Genomic DNA, 24,267 nt, shown 5'->3' on the forward strand with positions numbered 1-24,267 from the left:
ACTATACGATAACGTGCATGTGCAGGTATGATTTTTGTCCACTTGGGGTCAACATCCTTATGTTCGACTGTAGTATCTCTAATTGTGAGTGTTGGGTTGGTCGGGCCTGGCCTGGTGAGTGACGTGGGTGTCAGCGAATGAAAGTGTACATTTAGCTGGCTGGTAACTTGAGTTTAGTGACTTGACGTGAGTTTTGGCCATCAGCACCTCGTGTATAAATGTGCTACTACCAAGGGTTCACGTAAGTAAAGCCATATCAAAAGTTTATCAGTGCGGACCAAGCATTTTGCTTTGTCCTTTTTTTTTTTTAGCACTGCGGTAGACGGGGCTCGAGCAGTGTTGTCGTTCACAACCGACTCGTTCAAATGAACGAGCAAATCTTTTGAGTGAACATAATGAATGGAACCACTTCACGAACGGATGTGTTCCTTTCTCAGTTGATTTGATCAAAGTTCCCCGTAAACATTGCCACTCGCGGGACGGGGACGGTGGCTGAGTGCACGCAGGGGCTGACGATGAGGCGGTGTACTTCGTAGTCATCTCACGGTCAAAATATGTCTTTACGTGAAACCGGACCGTGGAGGCACAAACACAATTGTGAACCACTGCCCTAGAGAACTGCGGCAAATTAGCTGATTGCTCGGTCCCATGCTGAAAGTGTGTACTGTTCTGTAGCCTCCTTTGGTTGGCTGTTGGCTAGTGGCGGTGCAAACTTGAATGGTTCCCTTTGCAAGACCCCTCGATGGAGCCACCTCGACCCCCACCTTCATCATCTTCCTCATCATTCAACAAGTTTACATTTAAAGGGTGAAACTACAAACAAAAAGATGTATATATAACCTCTTGAATTTTCACCTATTACAGGTGCGTCTGCAAAGTATTCCCCATGATAAATGGGGATTATTATTTTATGCTGAGCATGTTTGTCCTACCATCGGTGATATTAGATATTTTGGAACCCAACAAGTGTAGCCGGGTTGGAGCACATCTGGATAACATCTGGAAGCCATCGCATCTCCACAACTGCCATGGGAATGTTCTATTTTTATAACAGAGGCATGTTTACTCTGGGACTGGGGGGCGGTGAAAAGGGGCCACTCAATAAATTTCCTCAACAGTTTGCAGATAAGAAAATGAATGGTGTCTGTCTCTCTCACCACATTAAACATAAGTCGTCTTGTGACGTGGAGAAGGCAGAAGAATGCTGGGGATTTCAGGGGGGAAAAAAAGCCTCGAGTGATAGAAAATAGAAATAATAACAGAAGGCGCCCCAACGGACAAAGACAAGTTTGTCACTGAAAGCCTATCATGTGGACTTCATGGGAATCGACTTCAGGGCCATTACTGTATGTCGCTGGGGGGCATTGTGGACCCAAAATGGGATTTAAATGTGTGTATGAGCTACCACGGAACCACACATATGGTTTCATTAGTGTTGATACAGTGGAAGGTCCATTTAGAATCAATTTTTCCCGTAGGAAAGAATGGAAATGGTGTTACACATAAGTCCATGTACAGTCCATGTTTGACGGCTTATTGTGTTAAATTTGTCCAATGTGTCCACTGGATGCACCACCCGCAAGGATCCGCTACATTAATTGACAAATGTTCAGTGGCTTGGCGATGAAGTGCTGCCTCCACAAGTGAAAATGCAATGCGTGCTTTTACTGTCTCTAGTCACTTTTCTTCTGCAGAGGGGGTTGATATTGACCCTGCCGAATAGAGGTCGAAGTAGAGGTGCAACAATTAACCGATTAATCGACAACTAATTCCATCCATCCATTTTCTGTACCGCTTATCCTCGCTAGGGTCGCGGGCGTGCTGGAGCCTATCCCAGCTGTCATCGGGCGAGAGGCGGGGTACACCCTGAACTGGTCGCCAGCCAATCGCAGAAAAAAAGCCAATCGCAAAAAAACAACAACCGTTCGCACTCACATTCAAACCTACGGGCAATTTAGAGTCTTCAATCAACCTGCCAGGCATGTTTTTGGGATGTGGGAGGAAACCGGAGTACTCGGAGAAAACCCCCGCAGGCATGGGGAGAACATGCGAACTCCACACAGGCGGGGCCGGGATTTGAATCCCGGTCCTCAGAACTGAGAGGCAAATGTGCTAACCAGTTGTACACCGTTCTGCCTCGACAACTAATTGAATATCAAGTTAATCCAACAATTTTGATAATCGATTTTCATTTAGAGACATTGTTTGTACATAATTTTTGTAAGACATAATTTTAGCCTCTTAGCAGTAAATACGATCAGATTTCTGTCCTCCATGAAAGCATCACTCAATCATATTTAATTTATGTTGCATTTTCTGCTCTGTCAATTTGAAACACTGCGATTAGCTGGAGACCAGTCCGGGGTGTACCCTGGCTCTTGTCCAATGTTAGCTGGGATGGATAGGCTCCAGCACGCCCACAACCTTAGTGAGGATAAGCGGAATGGAAAATGAATGAATGAATGAATGAATCTGAAACAATGTCCTGTTTTTGAATAAAGGGAAATTAGAAAATATTTTTTTTTCCCAGATTCATTGATTAATTGAAAAAAAAATCGACTGATTAATCAATTATTGAAATAATTCTTAGCATTAGCATTCTGTTATCCACCACGTAGTTTTCAACGTGAGGAGGTTGTGAAGTCTATTTCTGTTTGGTGATGTGTCCGCTGCTTGCGCCACATGCACGAATCTGCTACACAAATTGACCAATATTAATTTGGTGGCTTGTTGATGAAGTGTTGGCTCCATACGTTAAAATGCAATCCATACTTTTACAGTCTTTACTTTTGCAAGTAGTACCCAGTCGTCATGGTAACAGAACTCATACAGTTAGCCCAGCAATAGGCAAAGGAGTGAAAGAGTGAGACAGGACTACCCCCTCATATCAGGCTAATTTACACCCAGATATAAACAAAAACAAAACAAATGTGTGAAGAGTTTTGAGTAAGAGTATTGAGAAATGTTACCATGTTACCATGAAACCTGGGAACTGTTTTAAATTGGGGGGATAAAAAAAATGGCATGTCTCTTTTAACAGTCATACAATTGTAAAGACAAGTTAAACACTGCATAATAAAACTAAATCAAACTAAAATAAAGTAAAACCACTCACTGTTAGTAGACACCCGACAGACACTGGCTTTGCAAAGCTATATATTCATGTTGTGATGTTTTTAATCAGTATTGCTGGAACTACTAAAGCCTTGTAATACAGTATGTCATTGTTTTGCTCAGGTTGCGGCCAGAACCTTTGTCACAATGAGTTACATTTCCGCTTCTAGAGCTACCATCAAGTTGCATAATAATAATAAAAATAGCAATGACTGGGCATTAAGTGACTTGACAAGACCGAAGAAAGTATTGAGAGTTCACTTCTTCTGAGACGTCATCCAATTCCGCCATTGTTGCTGAGGGTGCTGCCATGTCGAATTTACAAAACGAACATATGTAAGTTTAAGCGAAATGAAATTAAGAAAGCATTTATGTTATATCTGCACTAACAAGTCGCATACTTATAAAAGCCAATGAATGGAGATTACGTAACCTTACAAGACAGAAAAAGTAGCTAAGTGCCAAGTCAATGAGAGATTTGTGTGCTGCAGTATAATGGCTTCCTATTGGCTGTTGAGTTTTAATAAACGTTTATGTGACTAACGTACATATTTAAGTTTAAATGAAACCAAAGTAACAAGTTTTGTGTTATAACTACACTATCAATTTGCATGAAGAAAAAATGAAAGCCAATGAATGCAAATGAATTGACTTTAAAAGACTGAAAATGTAGCAAAGTGCTGTTAAAAGAGAACAAAACCATGATTGGTCAAGGCCGCTGCAATGCTGGCTTCCCAGCATTGCAGTACAGTACATGTATACATAACTGTAGATAGTGATTGTGCTACAAAATAAAAAATAATGGAGGCACTTAATAAATGAAGTGTGCATGTGGCACCATTATACTTTCCTGGCCTCCATTCTGAAGGAAATTACTTTAATGCTCTGTTATCCCACCACATTATGCCACTTCCGTTTAGTAGCCTTATAAAAACATTTTCCTCACACAAGGGTTAAGTTTTGTGTTGTTGTTTCCACTTTTTTTTAAAAATTTATTATAAAGTCGCATTTCTATTAAAAAGAAAATAGGTACATACAGCACATTGAAAATTATTGGAAATGAAACTCAGGCGATTTTGTTTGAATAAATTCTTTTAACCCAAAGGCAACATCTGCAAATTATTTTCCCTGAATGCTTTAATTTCCTTCTCATTTTACCCTTAATTTAATTGTAACATTATCTACCCCCCTAGATTAAGTGATATGTTTGTGTTCAAACAATGTAATTTCCTCTATGGGCCCTCGTGTGGGTGTTCACCATGAACACTGTAGAACCTTCATTGCATACATAATGAAAGTCTGTCTTACCCACCACTGCATGTGCACTACTCACAAAAAGTTAGGGATATTCAGTTTTGGGGTGAAATTTTGGCTTTAAACAGCTGCAAAGTACATTCAGTGTCCTGTCCTGTGGGAACAAGTACAGTAAACCCATGCATGTTGGCATTTCCACATTCTGAAATACACTTATTTGCTGAATTTTTAGGGGGAACCTATCCTTCGTTATATTCTGAAAATCTAGGCGATATCACACAAAAACATTCCCCAAAAAGGCAATTTTTTTTCCCAACACAAAAAAAACTCTAAAAAGATTTTTGACACACTGTCATTTTTGTGAAATCTTGTCACATTGCTACCGTAAAAACCCATAAAAAAAGATTGCTTAAAAAATTGCAGGGGTACAAAGGATAAATCACAATATTAAAAAAAGCAAGTCCTTTATCTCTAACTTTGTGTGAGTAGTGTATAACTGTGTGCACACTTCATGTCGTTAAGTGCCATACTTCAAGTGTCATCAGCTCCATTCATACTGATTGTTTTGTCAATATGCATCCAATAGTCTGTAACAAGACACTTCTTGGTATTGTAACTTTGCACCACAAGCCTTCCAGTCTTCGGGGCCTGGTGTCTGTTATTAGTAGTAATGCACTCTTCCGATGGTCCCTGTTCCTGATCCCAGGATGTCCGGCTGTCCGTTCCTCCAGATCTCCCGTATGATACGTTCCCGCTCCTCCATCCGCTGCGCCCTCTCCAGCTCCTCAGCCGACGTGAACACATTCAGCGTCCCGTCCGAGTGGTTGCTCTCATTCCCCACGGGGATCTCTGTGGTGACTGTGGTGGCGAGCAGAAGGGCGGGCGCTTCCACGTCGTCCCTTTCGTCGTCCTCTTCCTCGTCATCGCTCTCCGCATCTTCGTCGTCCCGTGGTGTTTTTTTCTCTGGCGTGGATGAGGCGGCCCCGGTGGTGGTGGTGCGGGTGCGCGGCTTGCAGGAGATGCGGATAACCAGCAAACAAAGTGTCAGAACGAGGCCGAAGCACACACCCAGCACAAAGTACAGGCCGAAGCTCTCCGGGTTAGCTGGGGGAACATGGACAATGGAAAATAGTCAAAAATAAACATTTCAACGGAAAGTTGCAGATTTCAGGCGGCATGGTGGATGACTGGTTAGAGCGTCTGCCTCACAGTTCTGAGTACTGGGGTTCAATCCCCGGCCCTGCCTGTGTGGAGTTTGCATGTTCTCCCCGTGCCTGCGTGGGTTTTCTCCGGGCATTCCGGTTTCCTCCCACTTCCCAAAAACATGCATGGTAGGTTAATTGACAAGTCTAAATTACCTGTCGGTGAGAATGTGAGTGCGAAAATATATATATATATATATATTTTTTTTTTTATGTGCCCTGCGATTGGCTGGCCACCAGTTCAGGGTGTACCCCGCCTCCTGGCCGATGACAGCTGGGATAGGCTCCAGCACGCCCGCGACCCTAGTGAGGAGAAGCGGCTCAGAAAATGGATGGATGGATGGAAATTGTAGATTTTGATATTCGAGCCACTTTGGCGAAAAATATTAGCTTAGCTTAATGTTAAGCTAAGCTTAGCTTTAATATTAGCATGTTAGCTTCATGAAGACTCAAAATTTGTCCATCGGTGTGAATGTGAGTGTGAATGCTTATTTGTCTATGTGTGCTCTGCGATTGGCTCGTGACCAGTCCAGGATTAACCCCGCCTCTTGCCCAAAATCAGCCGGTTTAGGCTCCAGCTCACCTGTGACTGTCAGGAAGATAACCGGAATAGAAAATGGATGGATAAGTTAAGGATAAGTGAGAATGCGACATACCTTTGATGTGCGCGTAAGCAGCTATGCTGTTGCTCAGGAGATCCATTTCCTTCTTTTTGACATCCATGGTGGCTTCTTCAAAGCTGGAACAGATAAATCACAGGGACATGCACAAATTGAGTCTGACTTTTAACGGCACAGCAAGACGACAGTCGACAGAAAGCATTCCATATCATACCCACAGAGCACAGCGGAGCTTCGTATGCCTGCGGGTGGGCAGGATGACGCATGCGAGGGTCAAACAAAAGCTCCTCTGTGCGCTCTTTTTGGCATAGTTATGCACATGGCGCGGCGCCTTACCCTCTTAAGCATGACACACCCCTCAAGCACAGGTTAAGGGTCAGTTTTGCGAGTGGTGATTATTGATTATTACTTATGGCCTAGAAATATTTTTCATATTTTTTTTAACAGTAATTCTGACTTACAGTAGCTACTGCATTAGCATAGGTTAGTGATAGACGTCCGCCTCCCACGTACGTAAAAATTCAGGTTATGTCGCCGGCATAAGAAAGGAACTCAGTAGTAAACCGTGGATGCCCATACAGTTGTGATTTTCTCAATGAAATGTGAAGCCCTCAAAGTTTAGCCGAAGATTTTACAGTATTCCAATATTTTCGATTTTGTTGTCTCCTAGTAGCTCCTTTTGTGTCTTTTTCCAGGTTGTTGGATGTCTGAACAGCACTGACCTCCATATTCGACCCGTATATCTAAATACTTCAGTGGTAGTGTTCGAAGTGTAACACAGGAGGCCAGTGCATTTACATCAGTGACAATTACATCCAACACAACAGGGCGGTAGAAGTAAATGTCAGGCGTTAAACTTCATACCCATGGTCTGGCGTTGTACAATAAATACCCTTATACACAAACGCTGTCCTGCTTCGTGCTGCCTATGAAAGCCGCAGATTTTATGCCTTTTTCTGGGTCGCTGTTTTGTCTAAACAGCACCGACTGTTGAAGCCAACCTGCAAATTTGACGGCTTCAGAGGTCATAACAGTGGTATAACAGAGGACAGTCTGGTGTGATGTACAGTAGAAAAAGGTTGTCAGACAGAGACAATTACTTTCAACACAACTTCACACCACAGTTCTGGTATTATTCAATATTCTTACAAAGAGCAGTGTCCACCATCTATTACCGCTGTAGTTATTTTCACACTGAGTATTAAAACAGGGAACATTCTGCCTTTTTCCTGGATTCACATAGGCGCTGTTCTACTCTGTTACAGCTCAAGCTACTTTCATCCTGCCTACTAAAGCTGGAAATGCTCTGCTGTTTTCATGAGTAGTTGGTCTGGGACTAAAACATTTTACAATGTCTGGTCATGTGTGGCTTTTGTAGTGTTTCATTTGCAGACTGGAATAGGGGATAGAAGACAACAAAAGCTGGACTTTTTCTTGCTTTTTTTCCCATGTCGCTATTCTGTATAAATGGCACAGACATGCGAAAAAGAGAAATCCTCAGCCTTATGACATTATGATGGAAACATAAAACTATTGTAAACCAAAGGAAGGTACCCACAATACTCCCAACTCATGTTAGCACCAACTTGTGGCCAGCGGTGGAAAAAACAACACAAATAATGACGCACCACACATGGCCTCCTGTTCTAACCTGTGTAAGTCCAACCACATGTCAGTGGGCCTTACATATGTAACATGGATGGCTTTAAATTGCACTAACCACATGTTTATATCTGCCTTTACCTCCAAATTTCACCCGCTCATGATCTCAGCGATGGTTCTCTACAGTGATGTCAATGCAAAATGTGATGTGTGCCTTATTTGACTCTTTTTTTTTTTTCGGGGAATATCCAAGCATCAAAAATCCACACATGGAGACCATAAGCCATGTGGTTCGTGAGGCACAGAGGTAAACAGAACACAGATCAAGTACTTACCACAAAATCAAATAATGAAGCCGCTCTTCAGATGTAGCCCATCGTGTTAGGAGAGGACTCGGTGATGAGAAAAGAATTGCTAACCCTTCTTTTGTGTCTCACCGCTGGAGCGAGCTTGTGATCTTTGGTCTTCAGGCTAAACAGTTCATTTGGCCACCCTGAGACAAGAGCAAACACACACACACACACACACGTCAAGTCGCATTAGGTCCAGAGTCACTGACGCATCTGCAGTGCAAACAATGGTAGGCAGACTGAAGTGTTCACGGTCCACCACGAGACCAGAGTGAGCGGTTTTGTTTCAGAGTGACTCCAAAAAAGTTGTCTGTTTATGCCTTGTTCTCTCAAATTTGAGATAGTCTAATCTCTGCTTGCTGGCCTCATGAGGACTTTTCGAATCAATGGAAAGGCATTTTTAGGTTAAAAGTCAGAGGCCACAGTCTGACCTCCAAAGAAAAAACACCAACTCTGAAACAAAAAGGAAGTCAGTGATGTGCTTCGCTACATCTTCACAGGCTGTTTTGAATCCTTACAGGGTATAATGAAAAACTCAAGACTTTCAACACGTTCTGTGGTGAAATGTGCCGCCCAGTGTCAGGAAGCGTGAAACATGGAGGAGGTTTGGTATTCTGGGGCTGCTTAGCCATATCATGAAATGGGCACCCAGTGTAAGGAGGGTTGGTCACAGGTTCTCCAACAAGGATCAACACCTGAAACACCCAGCTAATAATACCCAAGAATGGGTTAGAATAACACATCAGAGTATTGGAAAGAGCCCTACGCTAAACCCCCAAAATGAAGCAATGCCTGATTTTCTCTAGCTATTTTTTCCTTGCCAATTATTTGGTCAATTTTAAGTTTTTCAGGGATCATTGCGAGTTTTTTCTTTCTTATGGAAAGGTACTGAGTATTTTGTTCATATATGTATGCTTCTAAGAAATTTAAAAAAAAGTTAGCTCTTTAAAAGGTTTTTCAGAAGAAAGACCTACATTCTTAAGCTTAATGACCTTTTTACAATAGTTTTAAAGTTTTTAAAGATCTATATTTTAGGGATCACAGAAGCCCTGGTGAGAGCGATCGAGCACATTTGGTCTGAAGAACAGTTCATGACTGAGGTTCACTAAAGTTTCATCCATCCATCCACTTTCTGAGCCGCTTCTCCTCACTAAGGTCGCGGGCGTGCTGGAGCCTATCCCAGCTATCATCAAGCAGGGGGCGGGCTACACCCTGAACTGGTTGCCAACCAATCGCAGGGCACATACAAACAACCATTCACACTCACATTCACACCTACTGGCAATTTAGAGTTGTCAATTAACCTATGATGCTTGTTTTTGGGATGTGGGAGGAAACCGGAGTGCCCGGAGAAAACCCACACAGGCACGGGGAGAACATGCAAACTCCACACAGGGATTGAACCCCGGTCCACAGAGCTGTGGGGCAACGCTCTAACCAGTCGTCCACCGTGCCGCCTTCCACTAAAGTTCCAATTATAGTTTTGTCATTCTCTTTAAATTTAGGATTTGAAGAGAATGACAGGGTTTAAAACACATTGCGATCCTTTCCTTGATGGAGGTTCGACCAAAGAGAAACCATTCCTCAAGAGTGAAGTCTTTTAACAACTCGTCACGTTTGGCCCAATGGTACTCGAAATATTCCAATGACAGGCTGTTAAACTTGGCCGTGGCAGAAACCCTAAAACTGTAAAACCAATGACCTTAATAACGATAACAGGAGTGAGTTATTAGAGCTTGGATGCTTTTTAAGGGGAACATTTTTTATCTTCTGACTCCCGGTGGATCCTATGGACAAAATAGAGCACCTGACTTGACAGGATGGTCACGATTTCCACCCACCCAGTAGTACGGAAAAATGACAGAAAATGACAAACATTCCAGTGACTTTGCATCTCAATAAAGATTTGTTGGCTAAATTCACAAATTCGCTGTGGTCTCCAGACCTTAAGATATATTTTAATCCCCCCATGAGTTATTTTTAAGTGTCCTTAGGTCCCTTAAAAGGTGCTATATAAATTGCTAATATTATTAGTATTATTTATGTGAAATAAAACCAATCAAATGAAAAACACTAGGAACGGCAGTAAGTGAGCATGTCAGCTTGTACTAGCCACGTACTCTTGCGCTAGTTCAGTGTGCATTGTTCGTAACATTGAAACACTGGTACAGACATAAACCAAGGATGCCCTGTACTGTGCTGTCCGTTGATTGTTCTTCAGAGTTCTGGGTTAAAATGGAATGCAATAAGTGGAATAGTAAACAAAACCGTGTTTGGGTCTGTCACAAAACTATTGGATTCTTGTGGTGGAAACACATGCCTGGTAAAGGTTTATCAATAGGTAGCTTACCATGGTCAACTGAACCAAACTGTACGGCTTAGTGTCAACATGTTTCATGTGTCTCTAAATTGTCAGTCATCCAGGTCATGGTAATCCACAAAGGTTTAAAACTAATTCACTGCCAGTCCTCCATGTTAACATAGATATTTGAATTCAACAGCCGTCAATGGCAGTGAATTAGTCAAGGCAACTGGACTGTTCTTGTTTGTTGACGACATTTGACCTTTAATCGAAAAGGCTTCTTCAGTTCTAAAATGTAAAGAGTCTAAACTAAAATAAGACTCCACAATTAAAATTTTAGAACTGAAGAAGCCTTTTGGATTAAAGGTGAAACATCTTTAACAAACAAGAACAGTCCAGTTGTCTCAAGGGTAATAAAGTAAACGACTACGGTAGTCTTTAAGGTCAAAGTTAACAGTTGCACAACTTCGCTAGAATGCCGACAACTTCAGCTCCGTCAAGAATCCATGGCGGTTAAAGACCACAGGGGATCCGCTCGAAGCCCATCTCATTACTAATTATACCAGCGTGTTGTTTTGCTGTGTTTTGGTTTTTACTGCTAAGGTAAATTATTAACAGACCCGATCCTCCCTAATCTCTACTTTCAGTCAAGTGTGCGTGCCAAGTTTGCTTTGCTATTACAAAACCCTGGCTGTTTTTACAACAATGGCGTCGTTATCAGAGCAGTAAAGCCTTTAGCGCACACTCTATAGCCTGCATTGTTGCGCAGTGCTGAGTACTGCAAAGCTGCTGTGCAAAAAAACCCCAAAAAAACAAACAAAAAAAACAGGCTATGGTACTATGGTACTGTGGGAAAACCTTACACAGTGGCCTCTTTCATGCAGAGATCCCGCAAAAATTGCTGTCACAGCCTTTTGCACAGAACCCAGCAAAGGTGGGTTATCCTTACACACAGACTCTGATATTAACCTCCAAAGGCATAAAATTGCCAGGTTAAATGCAGCTCCCTGCAGTTTAGTATTTTAATCTCAGCTCCAGCCTTCCTGGATGGAGTTTGAAGGTACTCCCTATTCTCCTCTTCTTCAAAGGTGGGACTGAAGCAGAAATGCAAGACACAGTGAAGTGGAAAAATGCATCCTGACTGATCATTTTGGAATCGCAGTGGTGGCAGAAAATGTCCAGAGAACAGACGAATGACTGGTCACTGCAAAGTGAGATTGTAACAGGTATCAGATTACCACAATTGTATTGCTGTTAGGCAGCTCAGTGTTCTAGTGAGCACGTCTGACTCACATCCCTGAGTTTCAGGATTCAAATCTCAGTAATAAGGGACAGCTGAACTGCAGCGAAGTGGAAAAATGCATGTTGATGAGTTCAATACCATGGTGGTGAGAGAAAATGTCCAGAAAAAGGACAAATGACCAGTCATTGAAGGATGAGTTTGTATAACCATTATCGGATTATTAATGGGCAGCACGGTGTGCATTCAAGACTAAATTAGAAACTAAATTGTCCGTTGGTTTGTTTGTTGACACAGTATGCGCTCTGATTGACTGGCGACCAACCCCACCTCTTGCGCCAAAGTCAGCTGGGATGGGCTTCACTCTAATGAGGACAAGTGGCGTATATAAAAAGGATAGATGGATGGACTTGGCCACCCAGTCCGTGTCAGTGCTATATGGACAGAAGAACTGAAAAAGTTGGAAAATGGTGACTTCTATAGGCAGATTTAAAAGGGTCTAATATTTCTGCTTTAATAGCATCGTTTCCCAGACGTTTCGTGTTTTCATTTGCAGACCGGAACAGAGGATATGAGACAGTCATCATGAGATTTTCCAATTATTCTTGGTGTTTGCTCGTGGCTCACATGCCATTAATATCTGCTTCTATTTTTGGTCCCCACTGGCTTATGCTTTTGTCTTTTCGGGCTTCATATCCTGAGGTTAAACACTCACGCATCCCTTTCCTGTTTTTACTAATGGTCATTTAAGCCAGTGTTGACAGCCTAAATAAAATCCGTAGCTTTACATTTTATCTGAGTTCAACTCAGATAAAAAAAAAAAAATTATTTAAAAAAAAGAAACTGCTGGACTTAAACACAGTATGTTGTGTTTACTCCTGAGGAAAACGGGAAATGCTATTTTTGTCCGGGGATTGTCTGCACTGAAGGATCATACAGATGACCAGTCCAAATTTCTGTTATCATCCTAAAACAACAATGGCCCTATCTTCCAGGACTTCCTTCGGCATCATGTCCAGTCTCCTAAACTTGGAATGTCTGCTAAGACGAATGATTTCCTGACTGCGGTAAGGCAATGAAGAAGTTGTAATGCTTTTGTAATTTATGTTAGGAGTTAAAAAGCTTGATGTATGTGCTATGCCCAGATGAAATAATACCACAGGAGTCCATGGTATTTGTTCATTTTAATGGCACAAAACGGCATCAATGTACTTAGCATCTGTAATCTCTCTTCAGTCGCAACAGCACTTTCTATGGTTTGAGGACTAACAATAGACTTTAATTTGTCAAATCTTAAGTGTCATATCGTGAAAGCTGCTACTAAACTTCCCTTGTTCATTAAAAAGTTCCTGCTTTGATTTTTGTGGCAGTCGCCAAGAAAATTCTAGACACAGAAAAGTCATTTATTTGCAGTGTTTATAGAGTTTTAAAACTTGACACGTCTATCCATCCATTCACTTTTTTTTAATAGCACTCCTCATTTGAGTCACAGGTGAGCTGAAGCTAATCTTAGCTGATTTTGGATGAGTTCACCTGAGACTGGTCTCCAGTCAATCACAGGCCACATTTAGACAGAGAAGCGTTTGCATTAACATTCAAACCAATGGACAATTTAGTCTTCCATTAACCATCCATGCGTGGTTTGGGAATGTTGGGGGAAGTCAGCATACCTGGAGAAAACCTACACAAGCATTGGGACAACATGTAAATTTCACACAAGAATAACAAGGCCAAAATTCAAACCAAGAACCTCAGAACTGTGAGGCAGCTATGTTGACCACTAAATCACAGCGCTGCCTAGAAGTAATACAATTATGGTTATACAATCTCACCTTGCAGTGACCAGTCATTTGTCTTTTTTTCCATACATTTTCTCTTACTACCGTGATTTTAAAATAGTCAGTCCGCATGCAGTCTTCCATTTTGCTGTGGTTTCTGCTTCAATGCCGTCTACATGAATTTACGAGATTCAAACCCGGAAACCTCGTTAACCACTAGGCTGCCCAATGTGGCCAGTCCTAAATCTAAAAGTGCAAATGTTCCAGGTCTTAAGACATGATTCTGCACGCCTGTGAAAATACTCACGAAGTTCCCGCAAGGTGAAGGCAACGTCTCATGGAAGCCACAACCAAACACAAGCACTTCTGAGAATCTTTGGACTTTGCTGGAGAAAGCAGCCACCACCAGGCCAAGGCTGTTACAGTTGGAGCTGGGACAGGCATGTGATCGACCCCGCCTCCAAACCAGACCAAGGTCACGGAGGACTTTCAAACAATTCTATGCTTTGATTTAGTGACAGAGAGTTGACCTCTGGCTAAATATTTTAAAACAACAGCATATTCACTATGTTCTTAAGCATACCATCGCACTGAGATAAGGAGGGTATGTGATGTACACATAAATCAGTTATCAAACACAGCAGAACCACTAAAGTAAAACACAATCAGAGTTGTTGAATTCGTAATCCAACCTAAATTGTCATTGTCATGTATCCATACAAAAGTTTGAAACAGGTGTCATCAAAAACAATTCACATTGTGTTTTGCTTTGTCTTTGGTGGTAATTATACCAAAAGTCTCAACAAGGGGGTGTTGAGAGAAGAAGAGTGGGAGAAGTAGACTCGCATTCAACACAAACGCGTGGTCACCTGTTATCAGAGGTAGACCGTTTGTAGCTTTATAGCCTTTTTATAGTGTTATCGATAAATACATTCACTGGAAATTTTCCACCTCTTTGCAACCCGAGTGGAAATAAACATCCATCCATTTAGTTTCTATAGCGCTTATCCTGTTTATGTAGCGGGAGCTTATCCCAGCTGACTTTGAGTGAAAGACAGACACCCTGGACTGGTCAACAGTCAATCACAGGAACATATAGAGACAGACAACCATTCACTCTCATATTCACACCATCACTGAGCGGGAAATGAAGGCACGCTGCCTGCATGGAAATCAGGCAAGTGAACCACTACACCATCAGTGACTGGAAGGTTGATCAATTGTTATTTTTGAAATCTTATTTAGACTATAATGGGATGTTCTATAGTCTGACAATGAATCCCGTATGTGTGGATGGTGTTCAGCTTCCCATAGCTGACGTCATGATGCTCAAACCAGAAATCAACCAAGTGGTGGGCCAAAGTTTGCCTCAGTTACTTCAAGTCTCAAATTTTGAATGGATGATTTCTAATTCTAAAATGCTTCACAAATCCAAACAAATGTGAGGTCAACCAGCGTCCAGTTGTGTTTAATTGAACAGTCAATGACACATTACATAATGAACAGAATTCTTAATCAATTTTTTTGGGGTATCCCTACATGCAACACAACTAATGCATTATGCTTTTATTGTTTTTGTGTTTAACTATTAATAAGCTTTACGACAAAGACAATGACATGACAATTCTGGGAAAAAAAAAAAAAAAAATGTTACCATAAAATTTTTCTGATGGCGACAGTTGGCATTGAAATGAATGTTTTGACTTTGGATTGATTGAAGCTTTTCCTGGTGTGATGTAAAAAAATTATGTACTTGTCTATGGTTATATTTGGCCTTTGCTCCAATACTCTGTACAATGAGTACAGTATTTGTGATATGTTTCTATTCATAGAGAAAGCTCTGTTTGTGTTCTCAGCTGCAAAGTCCAAAATCTGGTGAGAAAGCGAAACACAACTTGTGCGAAAGTCCCGATGAGTGGGTGTGAATTTAAAGCCTACTTGTTTGCTCAGCGCTCAGACTTTGACAAGATCCACTCCAATCCTAAACGTTTGATATTTAATCTAAAAAAAAAAAAAACGTGTTTTAGTGACACATTATTTAACACTCAACGAACGACAGTTTTGCATTCAAGGGAAAAAAACGAGTAAACATGCATGCGAGCCAGCCTTGCATTTGAAAACCTTTCAATAAGACAGACTTGTAAATGAAGACGCCAGTGTGACGCCAGCTTGTTTCAGAGTCCTGAATCAATGCCCTGCGTGTCCTCGCGTCGTCAGGGGGTGGGGAAGTAACCACAGAGCAGAGCTTGTCCCGCGGAGAGCGTGTTCTGTGAGCCCTTGCAGGTAATGGGAAGGTAATGGAGATATGCGATGGCGCTATGGGTTAGGGCAAGTGCTTAACAGCAGCCAGATGTGCTCCTGATGCCAAGCAGAGCCGCAATGCTTTTGTATGTAAAATCACATAGGGCATGATTTACCTAATTTGGTTTGTGTGTGCAAAAATGGGCACAAACTTGATTGCTCGACTAACTGGGTGCACCCAGGACTGCGTCTGCTAAACAGGCAAAATTGCTGCGTAGTTCATTTTGTGCATTCAAGGATTTGTATATTTTAGCACACCAATGTGTGCAGAAACAAATTGCAGTGGCTTGATTTTCTGTCTAAAAAGGCAGGTGCAAACCGGCACTGCTGTGTATAATGACGACTGTGGTGACTGTGCCGAGGAGGAAGCTAAAGCAAAATGAGAGGCGACGGAGCAAACTGACCTTTTTCCGCTCTCTCTTTTAAATTCCAGACACAAAAATGATCACCACATGTTGTCGTATATTCAGCAATGCAATTTTGGAGCTGCTACAAGAAAATTATGTAAGGGCTGACTTCGGGCCAGTCACAAGAAGGACTCATGCCATATCACCAATGAGAAAATCCTTTCAACTCTGCATTTCCATGTGTCTGGGTCATTTCATCGCACTGTGACAATTGGTCTTGGCCTATGCGAGACTTAAATGCAATGTTATGCTGAAAGGGCAGATACTTTACATTCAAGTCCTATGAGTTGAATCTAACAAAACATCGCTTTGATGCTGTTGCTGGCTTCCCCCAAATTATCGGAGCGATAGATTTATTTTCTGGAACTCAATAATATGTTCGTTTGCCTCTTTCACTTACACTTCCAATTCCATCACTTAATACTCTCCCATACAGTCTCCACCACTTTTACACCTGTTGCCAACAATGCGTGCAATCTGATAGCGTAAGTGAACACGCAATTTATCGCTAGCTATTTGCGATCTTGGTACATCAGGCCTATAGAGTAGCATCTTCATCCTGGTGTTATCAGGCTAGAAGACAAGCCAAAGTACTGTACATGCATGTTTGGTGACAGGACTGTTCTGTAAGGTTCTACATGTTGTGAGTATTCCTGATGAATATTCCTCTCCTGTTGCTGAAATCAGCGCTGGCTTTAGATCATCAAGCCATGAGCGCACACGTTTCATCGATCTTGGACACCATCCAGCAGCGCAACACGCTGTATCAATTACATAGCCACCACCGCCCATTAGCCTGTGACACACAACACGTGTTTGCCTTTTTCCGTGATTCGGTCCCAAGGCGTTGCCACATGCCGTCTCCTCAAGGTTTAGCCCACAAGGTTCTAAGGATGACACGTTTCGTACAAAAGGATGCCTTGTAAACAAAAAATAATTAGTAATTCCTTTTAAACTGCTGTAAAAACACATAAGTTTCTGCATTTTGTCCATATATTGGTTTTCTGTAGGAAGGCCGACCTGCCAGGTTTTTGCCTTTTGAGGTAGTTTTTGAACCCTAACAGATGCGGGACGACCGCCTTTTTTTTTTTTTTTTTTTTTTTAAAGATTATTCCGCAATGTCAGAAAGGGGGTGTTTTAACACCTTTCACTTTTTTGTTCCATCTCGCTGTGTTGAAAGTACTTGTTTTCGAACAGCCGCTGCAATATCCCGCTTCATTGGGTTCTGTGCCCAGGTAGACATTTGCTGGATCTTTATGGCTTTGATGCAACAGTTTTTTGTGGAATCTCTCTGTGAAAGAGACTAATTGTCACATAAGTCCCTTCCAGACTGCCTGCCAAAGCCGTTTTCCCCCAGTCTACTGTTCTGTGTGAAAGGCACTGACATGGAAAGGGGGTGAGAAGTTGACCTGGTAATTTTCCACCTCCAGAGGTAGTATCAAATCTGCAACATATTCAGAACAAGCGTATACGTGTAAGGTTATGCCGAAATGGCAGGAAAGTACCTGAAACTGGCTACTCCTGTCCTGTTAAATTGAAAGCAACTGTTCAACAAGTATTGTAGACCCTCAAAGTCGTCACTGATTATCTGACTGCTGTGTGAAAGTGCACACAGATGTGGCAATATCCCATCTTTAATGGGTTGTGTCTAAAAGGCTGAGGCAGATTTTTGTCAGGGCATGGCCAAACTCAATTCCCCACTGGCGTCTCTGTACCTTTTGCACAGAAGGACGCAAGAAAAAGCTGGGGAAAATACAAATTTGTAGCGCTCCATATTGTCACAGCAGGGACACATTAAGACGCTCGTCAAAGCAGCAATCAGGAATGTCAAGCAATGTAATTTAATAGGGGAAAATGCTGAGGGCACAAAATGATGTTGGAAAATCCAGGAATGAGATGCAAGACATCTTAGACAAACATTTCCACTATTACCATCTTTTGAATGCAAAATGTATCTTTTTTTAAATGTTTTTATGAGAGCCAGAAATTGCCACTAAAGTCTCTAAATGATTGTTTTTATGAGAGCCAGAAATTGCCACTAAAGTCTCTAAATGATAATCCCCCATGGGACTTTGGGATTTTTATGGGTTTTGCCATAACAAACCATACACTGATGAACTAAAAATAAACACTGGACACACTAGAAACAATCCAAATGGACTACCTTTTCACGATTGGCAATTGGGCAAAAATTATTGATCAACTAATTGATCTTTGATCGATCAATCTTTTAACGTATTACCAACAGGATAGGAGAATTTGAATGTTCTGAACCTGTTTTAATGCCAGTGACATATTGAGCAGAATAATGCTAGCTAATGCTACGGCTAATGATAGAGTGAATCTAGCACAACTTTCCGTAGCTGACATGCAAATCAGTTGACATTGAATCAATGTCATCTCTGCTTCAAGGCAAGATTTCAATTAATTAGACAGTTTTTGTTTGTTCGTTTGTTTTTTAACTGGGTAACCCAATAAAACCAAGCCCGGGACCCTTTTTTGGGTCTTGAACTTTAGTTTGGGAACTAAGTGACTAAAGGGTTAGTAGGTTTCCGATGTTATGTACACTTATGCATTGTAACAGTTGTGTTTTAGCGCAAGCAGATTAATGTCAATACCTCTTGCCAATACTGCAAATGTGAACAATTGGCCAAGCGAACTCTAAAAAATAGATAGGTTGGTAAATATGGTAAAACAAGGTTAAAATAACTTTAACTGACTTTAAGCACGATTCCATCGCTAAATAATTAAAAACCATTAGTATCCCGTCACTACCTGTCACTTGCCTTGCAAGTCCCAGCGTCCATTCCAGTCTCGACTTTGAGAAACTCTTAAAACTTTCCGGCATCCTGATTGGCACCATGGAAGCATCTCCAATCAGATCACGACCCTTCAGCTAAAAGAGAGCAGCGCAAACAAGCATCCTCGAGACAGATAAAGACAAGACTGATGAATGGGTCGGCGGGGTTTTGGATTTGATGATGGTGGTCAGTAAATTCTGAATAGCTCAGGGAGGTAGCGCAGGAGTCAACTCTTGCTGAGGGGCCTCGGATGGTGTCAACTAAACACGCATTAGCACTCATCCTATGTTATCAGCGTTATCTGATTGACTGGAGGAGCTAGCGTGTACTCAATTAAAGGGGACCGCTGAGAGCAGCACAACCCCCCACTTGCTTTGCTTATTCCATTCCCAGCTGCATACATGTAAAGTCAGGTAGATGTATCATATGTATAGTTGTTGCATACAACACTGCTATCTATTAATCCAATTCTGATACTTAGTTTTGCTCATTTCCAACGGCATACATGAAGAGTATTGTTGATCCATGTCATGTACAATTGCATCTGTGCCCATTCACATCTGCATGTGTAGCAGGCCAAGTCATTGCCTTGTAAGTCACAAGTCAGTCTCAAGTCTTTGCCCTCAAGTCCCAAGTAAAGTTCCAAGTCGAGACAGGCAACTCCTGAGTCAAATTGCAAGTCCTACATTTCGATTTTCAAAGTCAGGAGTTGCAACTTAATTTTGAGTTTCAAAGTCTAGGACTTGCTACTTGACTTAGGCCTTGCCTGCCTCAACTTGGGACTTGCCTCGAGACTTGGGACTCTACTCGGGACTCGAGGGTAGAGACTTGAGACTTACTGGCGACTTGCAAAGCAATGACTTGGTCCCACCTCTGATGTGTCGTGTATATATAGATAGCATAGCATCAATCAACTGCCTATAGTTTCTATTGCTCGTTTCCTTCCATATATACAGAGCATTGTTCATCCATCTATAGCTGTCACTGGGGGTGTCCCTATCTGATCTTTGAAATCGGAAATCGGTCCAATGTCAGCAAAAAAAAAAAAAAACGAGTATCGGCTCCAATCGAACTGGATCTAAAATCTCAGATTATACCACTCTTACGCAAGCAGGCCATTCGATGCTCCGCTCCAGCACCTTTTTCCAGCAGCTCCCGGACAGCATGCAGATCCCACATGATCATGACAACAGGTTGCTAAGGTGCCAACATAGTAGCAAGGAGTAGTGAATGTTGCTTGCTTAAAGTCGTTTATTGATGCTCCATTTTAAGTTAACTGTAAAACTAAACTCACATAAAAATTACACCTATTGAATGTTCAAATGTATCACAGCCTTCGTTTCTTTTTTCATTTTTGTTCACAAAAACTGCGAGCTCAAAGTTAACACACAATGAATAAAAAAACACCATTGAAGATCTAACAAAATTTAGCATTGAACTTGCGACACTTACGTTTATCTCTCAAAATAATGAATATTGGTACACAGACGCTGTATAACCACATAGACAGGCAATATAACAATACCCTCTGGCATATGTTCTTCAAACTCTGTGAAAAACAAGTTATAATAACAATAGTCGATTGTGACTTCTCTTACTTTCTTTGTTCCTGCAAGTGTGTATCTCATTGCGTGTATCACACTGACCCTCAGAGGCCAAGATATGCACAGTAGCAACAGCGATTGTCAGAGGTGTGGACTCGAGTTACATGACTTGGACGCGAGTCAGACTCGAGTCATGAATTTGATGACCTTAGACTCGAATTGACAATATGTTAATAGACTTGCAACTCAACTTGGACTTGAAACAACAATGACTCGTGACTTCACTTGGACTAGAATCCATTGACTTGAAAAGACTTGCGACTTTAACCAAGGCACTGAGAAACCAACTTTTTGTAGCTTTTTCTTTCTATAGCTACAGTATATGTGAAACTTACTGTTTTATTACAGGAAAATATAAGTGACAACATAATACTGAAGGTCTTAATGATCATTTATTAGGCCATTGTTGCTAATGTGTAGTTAGTGTAGTGTGTAATGTGTAGTTAGTTCTTATTGTATTTTAACAGTTAACGCCCTGTTGAAGAAGTGTATTGCCACACATGTGGAAAAAAAGAAAATGATGTTCCCATCATATACTCACAGTAAAAAAAAAATTAAAAAAAAACTTTTTTCACGTTCACTTTAAAAGTATAATTTGTATTTATTATTTATTGAGTTTATTTTTCATCATTTTAAAATTTATTTTTATTTAATCTCTTCAAATGTAGAATATGTTTATGTTTAAGTTAAGCAGTGGTTGTGTTGCAATTTCAATATATATTTTTGTTATTGGTTTTATTGAAGTTATTGGTCAGGATTTCTTGATATAGTTTTTAAAATGTTATTAAATTGTAGTACAGTCTTATTTGTAAAGTTACTTTATGCAACCCATTGGTGAGCAATAAATGGGTCAGTTTTTGTCTTACCTACTGTTGCTAATTATTGTTCTCTTTTTGAACAATATCACTTCATCAAGCCTTTTCAAACATTCCATACTACAAAATAAGTCAACTATGTTTGATTATTGCTGATATCGGATCGGACCGATATCGGTATAAGCCAAAATTCAGCGCTGCAATATCGGTATCGGATCAGAAGTGAAAAAATTGGATCAGCACGTCCCTAATTGTCGCATACAATGCCACTGAGTATTGTCACTGCTTTCGGTCACATTCACATCTGCTTGTATTCATGTAGTGTATAGCATGTATAGTTGGTTACAGTGTGTCAATTTCATTCTCAACTGCTTATATATACAGTATACGATTTGATACACTACAGACAATGCTGCTGACTATTATTGCTGCTTTTGGTCACATTCACATCTGTGCATATTGTTATTTACTGAAAACTTGTCATTCTCAACTGCTTATATGCAGACTATTTATTGGTGTACTGTATATAGCTTTGTTTTGCTAGATACAATGCTGCCAACCATTCTTGCTGCTGCTGCTCACATTCACTAGTACTGTTGCCACATACACTGTTGCTAGTAACACACGATTTTTGTAGATTTTTAAATTTTTATTTATTTGTTTTTACATTGTTTTGCTGCCATGGAACTCAAATGTCCCCTCCTGCATGACAAATACAGGCTTTAAAATTGCATTGATGTAGTTCTTAACGCAAATGTCCCAATAATGGATAGACACTTGTATGTTAAAAACAGAACCGCAGTTAACCTCGAGTGCTGTGTATGACTCAGATCTCGCGGCCCTGGTGCGGCGAGGTGTCGGCTTTGTTTGTGTTACAAGTGACAAGCCATCATTCACCACGGCGAGTTTCGCCAACAGCGTGCAGCTGCACAGGAAAAGCCGTACCCAGGCGCAAAACATAAATGCTGCATCAGCTCTCCGCCCCACACCACGCATGGTCACAATATAAACTTAGCGGTGACCAGACTGCGGTCATGTCGGGCCTGCACGCTCAGCAAAACAAAACAAAAAAAGGAAACGTGAAACAGAGGTGAGGCAGGATTGGACTGAATATGAAAGCACCTTTTGTTAGTTATCTAAGCAAATGGTTAACAAAAGTACATTTAAGTAAGGAACGTGGTTCATGCTGGAAGAAATCTACACAAGGGGCAACCACATTTCCAAACTTATACTCAAACCAAGTGCACTATTATTAATTCTTACGTGAATGTGCATGAAGTCGGAATAGTACTCACCAGTCCCAGTCAAAGGCTCCAGAGAGCTTCAGGAACACACAAACACATCATTCCCTCCAAGAACTTTGGGGAAAACATCACAAACAAGCAGCCCTGACTGTTTCCCGGCTTGCTTTGCCGCTGTGGTTAAATTCCTTAAGTGTGTGTGTGTGTGTGTGTGTGTGTGTGGAGTCTGGGAAGAGGTGGTAACTTCCTCTCCAAGTTGGAGGCTGATTAACAAGAGTTCTCTCTACTTCTCTCTCCAGACTCCAGTCCAGTCAGAGCAGGAAAAGCTGTCGTACTACTACCCCCCCCCCCCCCCACACACACACACACACACGTCCACACACAAGCACACACTGCTCAAGCATGAAAAAAAAAAAAAAAAGGAACAGCCTAAAATGGTCAAGCAAGTCAGGGAGGGGGTGCTGTGTGAGCATAGTTTGATGGAGGTATCAAATACAGGATATTTTGTGTGTTTTAGCAGCAAATAAGCACAAGCGTGTAATGAGTACCATACAGTGAGTGGCCAATCAGTGATGTTGAGAAGTAGATGGCCCAATGATTGAACAGTGACTGAAAAGCCGGTCAATGGCTGTACAGTTAGGATATTGGAGAAAATGAAGCAGAAATGCAGGCCGCAGGGAACTAGCGAATGGATGCTGGCTGATGATTTTAGAATCCAGGTGCTAGGAGAAAAACCCATGTCTTTAGAATCATGGTGTTCGCGGTCTTGCTTAATGTTATGTTTACACTTATGTTCTCGGCAGCCACGGCAGTCCTTTTTGCCCGAAACGTGAATGAGCCATGGGATTTTGGCCATTTTTTCCCCTCCCTATTCAAATCTTGTTTAGTTTTCTCGTCGTGTATCATGGTATCCGCAATGGGCTGTGGGATGACGGGGCTGCTGAGTTTCGTGGGCTCAATGTTTCAGCTCACGGTTTACCACAGATGCCAATACGTTCCCTCCCGGCCCGTCAGGTTCTGATGGAGTCCCTCACATTTGTCACATTCTCCCTAGGGTTGCTACAGAGGAAACATGGATGCCTGGCAGCTTTGGAGCACATTTGTTACCCCGCCAGAATCGAATGAAACTCCCCTGCTTGGCCTGGCCCCGGAGTCGGCGTCAGCGCAGGGGTGCACACGGATAATGCCGCTCAGTAATGTTTGATGATATTGGTTTTGGTCATACACCACACTGTATGTTCTGTATGTTCTGTATCCATCACTGTTCGACAACAGTGGAAAATTGCAGCACGAAAGCAGAAACATCAGATCTTAAATTTATCTGCCTGTGCCTTTTACACAGTACCCAGCGAAGCGAAGTATTGCTGCAACCGTTGGCACTTTCACACAGTGACATGTCATCCCACAATCAGACAACAACATCTGCAACAACAGGGGTGACATAGTTGTCGGTTCGTCGGTGACAATTGCTTCTGACGCAAAAAGGTGGTAGAAGGGCAGGTTGGATGTTATATTTTACCAGTCCCAACATTGCAGAATTCTTTTACACAGAGTTGGTGTCCTGCCTCTGTTATGGCTCTGATACTACCTCCTAAGGAAAACTGCGATCTTGACTTTTGCCCCCATTCCGCAGCAG

General features: G+C 41.7%; 1 protein-coding gene across 1 annotated transcript; it reads right to left on the reverse strand.

Annotated features, from left to right (window-relative positions):
* Window positions 1–3,075: 3,075 nt before the first annotated feature.
* eva1ba (eva-1 homolog Ba (C. elegans)) lies at window positions 3,076–22,958 on the reverse strand. The gene is made up of 4 exons (XM_061675605.1): window positions 22,686–22,958; window positions 8,128–8,285; window positions 6,227–6,309; window positions 3,076–5,472 (listed from the first exon to the last, which is right to left on the reverse strand). The coding sequence occupies exons 3-4, from the start codon at window positions 6,291–6,293 to the stop codon at window positions 5,030–5,032; spliced, it is 510 nt and encodes a 169-aa protein (XP_061531589.1). The 5' UTR covers window positions 6,294–6,309; window positions 8,128–8,285; window positions 22,686–22,958; the 3' UTR covers window positions 3,076–5,029.
* Between the last annotated feature and the right edge of the window lie 1,309 nt (window positions 22,959–24,267).

Source organism: Phycodurus eques, chromosome 4 (assembly GCF_024500275.1).
Source record: "Phycodurus eques isolate BA_2022a chromosome 4, UOR_Pequ_1.1, whole genome shotgun sequence".
NCBI classification, from domain to species: domain Eukaryota; kingdom Metazoa; phylum Chordata; class Actinopteri; order Syngnathiformes; family Syngnathidae; genus Phycodurus; species Phycodurus eques.

Bases quoted from the DNA above. Each gene is read 5' to 3' on its own strand.
- eva1ba (XM_061675605.1), bottom strand. From the start codon at position 6,293: ATGGATGTCAAAAAGAAGGAAATGGATCTCCTGAGCAACAGCATAGCT. The intron at 5,473-6,226 runs GTATGTCGCATT...ATGTTCCCCCAG, and splicing joins TGCTTACGCGCACATCAAAG to CTAACCCGGAGAGCTTCGGC.